At 34.2% G+C, this 8,815-nt stretch overlaps 1 protein-coding gene and 2 pseudogenes across 2 annotated transcripts; 2 read left to right on the top strand and 1 right to left on the bottom strand.

The window, feature by feature from the left end:
• The first annotated feature begins 362 nt into the window (after window positions 1-362).
• LOC145089557 (secreted RxLR effector protein 161 pseudogene) lies at window positions 363-1,151 on the top strand (annotated as a pseudogene).
• A 1,051-nt stretch (window positions 1,152-2,202) lies between these two features.
• On the bottom strand, window positions 2,203-8,428 carry LOC145086767 (putative serine/threonine-protein kinase PBL16; annotated as a pseudogene). Its single transcript, XR_013700625.1, has 7 exons — window positions 8,082-8,428; window positions 7,486-7,794; window position 6,967; window positions 4,192-4,327; window positions 3,780-3,916; window positions 3,564-3,687; window positions 2,203-2,691 (listed from the first exon to the last, which is right to left on the bottom strand). The product of XR_013700625.1 is annotated as a putative serine/threonine-protein kinase PBL16 (transcript).
• LOC145086766 (pectate lyase-like) lies at window positions 4,663-6,694 on the top strand. Its single transcript, XM_079024609.1, has 4 exons — window positions 4,663-4,903; window positions 4,997-5,639; window positions 5,701-5,937; window positions 6,050-6,694. The coding sequence occupies exons 1-4, from the start codon at window positions 4,815-4,817 to the stop codon at window positions 6,260-6,262; spliced, it is 1,182 nt and encodes a 393-aa protein (XP_078880735.1). The 5' UTR covers window positions 4,663-4,814; the 3' UTR covers window positions 6,263-6,694.
• Window positions 8,429-8,815: the final 387 nt, after the last annotated feature.

Genomic DNA, 8,815 nt, shown 5'->3' with positions numbered 1-8,815 from the left:
TTTGCAAGCTAAATAAATCTATCTATGGACTCAAGCAAGCCTCCCGCCAGTGGTACCACAAATATCATCAGATCATTGTCTCATTTGGTTTTGAGGCAAATATAGTAGATGATTGTGTATATCACAAGTTCAGTGGGAGTAAATACATTTTTCTGGTCTTGTATGTTGATGATATATTACTTTCCACCAATGATTTAGGGGTCTTATATGAGACCAAGAAATTTCTTTCGAAGCATTTTGAGATGAAAGATCTTGGGGAAGCCTCATTTGTATTAGGAATCCAAATTCAATGAGACAAATCTCGTGGAATTCTAGGATTATCACAAAAGAGCTATATTGAAAAGATCCTTGAAAGATTTGGCATGCAAAACTGCAAACCAGGAGACACCCCTATTTCAAAAGGAGACAAATTCAGTCTCGATCAATGCCCTAAAAATTACCTTGAAGTTAAAGAGATGCAGAAGATTCCTTATGCATCGGTTGTTGGGAGTCTTATGTATGCTCAAGTGTGTACACGTCGCGACATATCTTTCATTGTAGGGATGTTAGGAAGATATCTAAGCAACCCAGGTATGGACCATTGGAAAGCAGCGAAACGGGTTTTGAGATATCTACAGAGAACAAAAGACTACATGCTCACATATAGGAAATCAGATGTTTTGGAGATCATTGGGCATTCTGATTCTGATTTTGCTGGATGCCAAGACAGTTATCGATCCACATCAGGCTACATTTACTTATTAGCAGGAGGAGCTATTTCATGGAAGAGTGCTAAACAAACTTTAGTAACTTCTTCCACCATGGCGGCAAAATTTGTAGCATGTTTCGAGGCATCAGATCATGTAATATGGCTGCGGAACTTAGTCACAGGGCTGCGTATTATTGGTGTTGAAAGACCACTAAAGTTGTATTGTGACAATAAGTCATCAGTGTTGTATTCCAACAACAACAGAAGTTCCACAAAGTCAAGGCATATTGACATTAAGTTTCTTATTGTTAAAGAAAGAGTGCAAAATGGAAAAATCGCAATAGAGCACATCGGGACAAACTCCATGATAGCGGATCCGCTCACGAAAGGATTACCTCCCAAGGTCTTTCATGAGCATACTACACACATGAGTGTGATAAATATTGATGATATTTTGTTTTAGTGGGAGTTTTACAATTTATTTTTGGGTGCTTTATTTTGGTTTAAGAACAGTTATGTTTTTTCTGTACAGACTTAAGAATTCGATAAATTTCATTATTAGTTGCACTTATTTGAAGTTTGATCTCACTTCAAGTTAAAAAGGAACTCGTCGGAAATCAATTTTGATTTTGTGACCACGCATCATGTTTAACCTATGTCGTTAGTTATACTTATATATGTGACCATTGATGGTTTAGTTACGTAAATTGTAACAAAGACCGCATTGATCCTATACAGTTATGATTAATGGACAAGACTGTTTAAGGGTACCAATATCATGATAACATACATTAAAGCGCTAATATGGTTATATGTACATTTATATATTCATGGTCCAGTGGGAGATTGTTAGAAAATCATGGGACCATTCTATAAATGAACATATATATTGTTATCATTTAAATCCAAAATATTATGGCAAGTGTATAAGATTGTTGATGAACCGATATTCACTTACCATTTGTGGCTTGAGTTCCCGGTTTGACTCAAGATCCTCAAGATCCCTTCCATCTCTCACATTAGGGTTTATCTCTATCTATAAATATATGTGATGATGAGTAAATCAAAGAGGACGAAATTAATTCACAAATTCATTTTTCTTGAGTGCAAAGGGTTCTTAGAGTTGTCTTGAGATCAACTGGAAAACCAAGCTTGTTCTTCAGATCCAAAAGCTTCAATGGAAGCAGGTACACTATCTCCTTCTACTATTTTCTTTTATCCAGATTCGAGTATGAAGGTCCGACCTTGAAAACTTCCACATACATATATAGACTAAGTTATTAAAATACTTACAATAAACTATGCTAGATAGATGGAATAAGAGCTACTAGTAATGTCCACAAGGTGACTAATTCACATTGGAATTAAAAATCCCACACTATATATAGCGTCAATACTCAAGCCCTTGATCATTTATGCAATACACAACCTTGTAACCAACGGTGTGCTAGAGTGTAGGGCTATTGATGAAGTTTTTAAGGACTAGCTACTAACGAATCACAAGAACATGCCAATGCCATTTTAAACACATCTTCATTTTCCATATACACTACAACATAAGTTGCCAAAGTAACCATATAAGTTGCATGTTATGATTGAAAACAAAAAGAATTGAAAAAAATATAGTAGTTTGAATAATAGTTTGCATCTTTAATTATCAGCAATCAAAGTCAAGGTAGTTCCCTGGGACAAAACTTCGGGTGCAACTTGCAGCGGCTCCAAAGAATCTACTATGTCCCGCATAAGTGGTCTAGCTTTCGGATTACGATTCAAGCAATGGTAAACTAGCATGGCTGCCTTTTGGAACCCTTTGATAGGGTAATCACCTAGCCTAGGATCTGCGATGTCTAGCAACTTCTTCTTTTCCTTAAGTAATGGGAGAGCCCAATCTGCAAGGTTTTGTTCTCGAGGTGGCCTTGATTTGTCCAATGATTTTCTTCCGGTTAGAAGTTCAAGAAGAACGATACCATAGCTATAAACATCACTTCTTGGAGTCAAATGGCCTAAAATTAGAGGAACATGTCATTAGCATGCAAGAAACAAAAAATCTATTCAATTCCAATTAACTTGTATTACATTTTTGTGATCTGATGATACTAACTTTCTGTTTCTTTTTTACTCAATAGAGATAGGAGGATAAAATGATAATTTTACTTTTATTCAGACGTATTATGTGGATTAATCCATATCTTATGTGAGCAATAAACATTAATACGGAAAAATAAGAGAAATGTGTCTTTTTGTTTCTTTTTGACTTGTTACATAGAAGACTCGCTTATGTTGTCATCAAATATTATATTCAATTCACGTATAATCATGTTGATTGGATATAATTGTATTTGTATCATTATTTAATTTTTTTCTATTTCATCATTAATAATTTCAATTTATAACAATTCTCAAACAAACAATCATTTTTATTGAGCTTCATTTCTAGAGTGCCGGTAAAATAGCCATTTACTTAATTATCATTTACGCAATTACTTCATTTGCCCAGAAAACGATATTTATGTGTAGAACACTTACTCTAGATAGCCATTTAAAGCTCTCTACACTCTGAAACAAAAAAACAAAGTCTTAATTTGGTAAACGCTAAGTGGGTATTTCCTTTTTAACGTGGACTATCCAAGAAATGAGCTTTTCTCGTTAAGTCTTTAACCTTTTACAAATTGGTCCTAAATTTTTTTTTTCTTTCCATTGGCGTTATTGTCTCCAATGTCTTAGAAACATCATTTATCATATCACTTAATGGAAAAAGAAAGCAAGAAACATTATTTATCACATCACTTAATGGAAAAAAGAAAGAAAGAAACATTATTTATCACATCACTTAATAGAAAAAGAAAGAGGGTCTAACTGGGGAAAGTTAACAAACCTGTCATAATATACTCAGGCGCTGCATACCCATACGTTCCCATTATGCGAGTAGAAACATGAGTTTTATCTCCAACAGGACCATCTTTCGCTAGCCCAAAATCGGAAAGTTTTGCATTATAGTCCTATATGCTCACATAATAATTAGTCAAGAAATTCCAAATGACACAATAAATTATTAAATAATATATGTTTTGTTGAGTATTTGTGCACTAACCGGGTCTAGCAAAATATTTGAAGTTTTAAAATCACGATATATGACAGGTTTTGGTGCATCATGAAGGAAGGCAAGTCCTTTTGCAGCACCATAAGCAATCTTCATTCTAGTTGACCATGGAAGAGGAAGTAACACCCCTACAACACAATACCATTTCAAGAAACTAGCTAAACCACATAACAAAAGCTACATGAACTTTTTTCTAACTTTTGTAGTCAAATTATTCTTTCTTATGAGCTGTAAAGTAAGCAAAATCACTTTGTTTTTAGATATAGCAAATGTGATTATTGGTCTTTTTCTTGAAAAGTAGTACACTTTCCTTCAAAAATATAGTATTTTTTTTACAAATCTCAATATAATCGTTAAATTTCTATGGAATATTAGAATCTACACGAATTCATGGAGCACTTACTCGAAAATAATTTATTTTCCACGCTTCCAAGTGCCATATATTCGTATATAAGGACTCTATGCTCATCTTCACAGCAGTATCCGATCAATTTCACTAAATTTGGATGAGTAAGCTGCCCTAAAAATATAACCTCGGCCTACAAAGCACAGAAGAGCTATTATTTTTGGAATATAATTCCGAAAACATATACTCAAATTAAGCATGTATACATGTATGATAAGAAATGGTCAATCGTTTGAATCTTAACAATTATGAGTTTTAATATATATAGAAGGACGTCCCACAACCACTATATATACGTAGTGACTTTTTTCGACCGAGGAAAATATATATGAATTTCATCGGTCTTTGTATGTTCCCTTTCTGTCCATTGTTAGTAGCGAAAATAATGACCACAATAATTTTTCGGTAAACCGTTTATTACTAAATATATATAAGCAAAGTCATCTTATTTAAACGAAGAAAATTATCTCCAACAAAATACATAATAAACGAATCACTTGCTTTTGGTGTATATGGAATAATAAAGCTAGTGATTCCTTTTAGATTCATAGCAATACAATATTTTAGGTACTTTTTGAGGAAATAGATCGTAAAAAGGGTGGATATAGGAGAATCATACAATGGGAAAACCCTCTTTCCTTCTTTTTTTCACCCATGCCTTTCTTTTTATGGTGTCGGGTATTTTAGCTAGGACCATACAAGATGAAGGGTGAGTATATATATGTTTGATAAACCTATAGGCATATGAATTTAGTTAACTCTCGTATATATCAACTCTTATTTATATGTAACTTTCGTGTAGCTCTATTCTTGGAGCAAATTCAACAAGGAGGGGCCTACATACCGCATGCGAAGCAACAAACAAAATAGATAAGTGCTGGAGGTGCAAACCCGATTGGGCAACAAACCGTCAATTATTAGCCGATTGCGCTCTCGGTTTTGCAAAGGGAACCACCGGCGGAAAGGGCGGAGAAATCTACGAGGTCACTGATCCTTCGGATGACGATGCTGTGAATCCAAAACCAGGGACACTTCGGTGTGGTGTTACCCAAAACAGACCTTTATGGATCATCTTCAAGAAAGATATGACGATTACACTCAAACATGAGCTTGTAATGACTGGTGACAAGACAATCGATGGTAGGGGTGCATGCGTCCAGATCGCTAATGGTGCTGGTATCACCATAATGAAGGTCAAGAACGTCATCATTCATGGGATTCACATACACCATATAAAAGAAACACCAGGGGGAGTGATTAAGGATTCAGATACACATTCTGGGCCAAGAGCAAAAAGCGATGGCGATGGTATCTGCATCTTTGGTTCTTCCAAGATATGGATTGACCATTGTACACTCGATCATGGTGCAGATGGGCTTATAGATGTTACAATGGGTGGCACAGACGTAACCATTTCCAATTGCATATTCAACGATCACGACAAAGTACGTAGATTTATGTATATTATATCTAATCTTGTACACTTTGTGATTAACATATGAACAGGTCATGTTGCTAGGGGTAGGTAATGAACTTGAAATGAACATGAAAGTCACTGTTGCATATAACAAGTTTGGTTGCGGATGTGTCCAAAGATTGCCTAGGTGTCGATGTGGTTTTACACACGTGGTTAACAATGATTATGACAAATGGCAAATGTATGCTATCGGTGGTACGGATAAACCTACCATTCTTAGCCAAGGTAACCGATTTGTGGCTCCTGATGACAAACAATACAAACAGGTATTGCAAAGTTGTTATTAGCATGGACTTTGTGTATGTTAATATTAATATATACAAACTTTCATCATTCTTTTCTTTTTGGATTTGTCTAACGAAAAGATATGTTGTGAAGGTGACACGAAGGGCTGAGGCCACTGAGGCAGAATGGAAGACATGGAATTGGAAATCGGAACATGATATTTTGCTAAATGGAGCTTTTTTCATACCATCAGGTGGTAATATACAACATCCCCCTGGGATGCTTGAAGTTGAGACAAAGATACCCGTTGAGACACTCACCCGTTGTGCCGGCTTACTCAAATGTACCCCTGGGCAACCTTGTTAAGCACCCAAAAAAAAAAAAATCATTGATATTCGGAACGCAAGATCAATGACTTTTAGTAGTGTCCGAAATCTGTAGTCATTAAGTAATGTGCATTAAAAAAAGTTTTAAGGAAATGTTGTAGTTAAATTTAATTTGATCTTTTAGTGACGGAATATATTCAGTCACTAAAAGTCACTATAGATCCAAGAGTTGTATGTATATGTTTTTGTCATACGTATATATAAATGATCAATGCAAACGTGTGATACAAACAAAATATAATTCTGTTGCTCGAAACAAAAGTTGTTGAGAATGATTATAATAGATGATGACTCCATAAGTACTATTTCTAAGTAGTAACTAATTAATTGTAATAGTTGCAAGATAAGAGTATTATTCTCGATGATTCACCTGCAAGTTGTAACTTGAATGTACTCATCTAAAGAATTGTTACATGACATTAATACTTATTGTTAGTGTTTAAGTACTTAAACAAATGATAATCGATTTTATACACAAAGTAATAAAAACAAAACAAAAATAAGAACACAAATAATATATATGGTTCATACGATTAGAATGATCGACTACGTTTATGGTCGAACGCAACAAAGAGTTTTTTTATTTCCGAATTGCTATACGATGATACATTATGTTACACTAATTCAAGAATATGAATAGTAGTTGTTTCACCAAAAATAGCCAATAAGACTAAAAAGAAAAACTCTGATGAAAAACTATATGGTCAAAAATGAATAAAAAACCACATAGTTTTAAGAAAATAAAATATTATAGAAGTATTACCTAAATAAGGAGGAAAATTCTAATTTAAATTAAGAATGCGTAGTTTTAAGAGTTAAGTATGTGATGAAGTTCTAATTTGAATAAATACAAGGTAGTTTTAAGAGTTGAGTAAGTAAGCTAAGTTTATATAAACTTGTTAGGTGCGCGTGTATATATATATATATATATATATATATATATATATATATATATATATATATATATATATATATATATATATATATATATATATATATATATAATATATATATATAGAGAGAGAGAGAGAGTGAGAGAGAGAGAGAGAGAGAGAGAGAGAGAGAGAGAGAGAGAGAGAGAGAGAGAGAGAGAGAGAGAGAGAGAGAGAGAGAGAGAGAGAGAGAGAGAGAGAGAGAGAGAGAGAGAGAGAGAGAGAGAGAGAGAGAGAGAGAGAGAGAGAGAGAGAGATTTTTTTTTCTTACAGCCATTCTCTATGGCCTTGCAGACTGTTATCTCCATCATGAACTTTAACAGCTACCCGGGATTGGCTGAATCCCCCTCTTTTAAATCATCTTCAAGAAACCCTTTATAAACACTACCAAATCCGCCTCCACCTAGCATGTGATCTTGTCTAAAATTACCAGTGATTTTTCTAAGTTCATCAAATGTGAAAACGATTAAAGGATTAGTTGCAGAACTACGACGAAAATCTTCCACTTCTTCAGGGTTTGACGGCAGTTTATTGTCTTCCTCCTTTCTTCTTGCCAATGAACTTTCATCCCTAGTCAACTCTGAAAACGAAGACCAAACCATGCCAAATATAGCCAACATATGAAAGACAAGAACATAATATAAAAAAAAAAATCATAAAAAGCTTTAGATTAGAAGAGCATATTCAGAAATGCCACCTTATCTCTTAATTTCCTTTCATCATAAAACAAGAAGCCAAATCAAGAACATACCTTGAATGAGGAATCTCAAAAGCAAAAAAGTAAAAGAAGGTAGGAAAAAGAACATGTTTACAAAAACTAGTTGCGATTTATATGGATTAAAACTAAAAAGTTTATTGAAAACACACCTGATTTTGAGTTTGATGAGACTCTATATATCGAGGGTTTCCACTTACACCAGCAGCTACCCATCACTCGCTCTTTTACTCACTCTTTTACTCAACCACAAAAACAACAAGCTACTAAGGACATAAACAAGAAAATAACCCATTAAAAGAAAAGATGAAAAGATTAATGGGGATTACTCTTCAAAGGTTGAATCTTTTATTGCCAAGAGAGAAAACAGAAAGAAAAAATGTTTGTGGGGAAATTTCTTGTGGGAACTAAAGATCTTTCTTGATGGTAATCATGAAGTGGAGTGTCTAAGTGGTGGGGGCTGTTTTCCATCCGCATGTTACTTTGTTTTAATTTCGAAATTGTGGTGTGTACATGTGCTGTTTCTTTTTAATGTTTGGACTTGAGTGTTAGTGCGTCTTTTGTAAGACTTGGAGAATTTTAATAGCTATGAGTCGTTATCTATCCTCTTCAATACCTTCTTTTTTAGCCCGCGCCTGTTCTTTTTTACCAATCTATTCACATAGATTCCCCTCATTAATAGTGCGTCAATGGGCCTATGTTCTTTCATATCTTATTCTTCCAAAGTTTTGCAGATAAATTTCCTATTAATTTACTTAATTTAGCACGTGCATTTAAATTCATGCCCAAGAAAAGGCAGCAGTGATGAATTATAACAGTGGCAAGAAGTGGAAATGAAAGAAACATATTTTAATGTTATTTGGTTACATTACAAAATGAAAGAAAT

Source organism: Lactuca serriola, chromosome 2 (assembly GCF_051521515.1).
Source record: "Lactuca serriola cultivar US96UC23 chromosome 2, Lser_US96UC23_V15, whole genome shotgun sequence".
Lineage (NCBI taxonomy): Eukaryota > Viridiplantae > Streptophyta > Magnoliopsida > Asterales > Asteraceae > Lactuca > Lactuca serriola.
The sequence above is the reverse complement of the archived record's forward strand: the minus strand, read 5'-3'. Positions and strand labels throughout refer to the sequence as shown.

Coding starts and splice junctions, on each gene's coding strand:
- LOC145086766 (XM_079024609.1), top strand. CDS start 4,815: ATGGGAAAACCCTCTTTCCTTCTTTTTTTCACCCATGCCTTTCTTTTT. Junction 4,904..4,996: donor AGGACCATACAAGATGAAGG/GTGAGTATATAT, acceptor ACTTTCGTGTAG/CTCTATTCTTGGAGCAAATT. Junction 5,640..5,700: donor TATTCAACGATCACGACAAA/GTACGTAGATTT, acceptor ACATATGAACAG/GTCATGTTGCTAGGGGTAGG.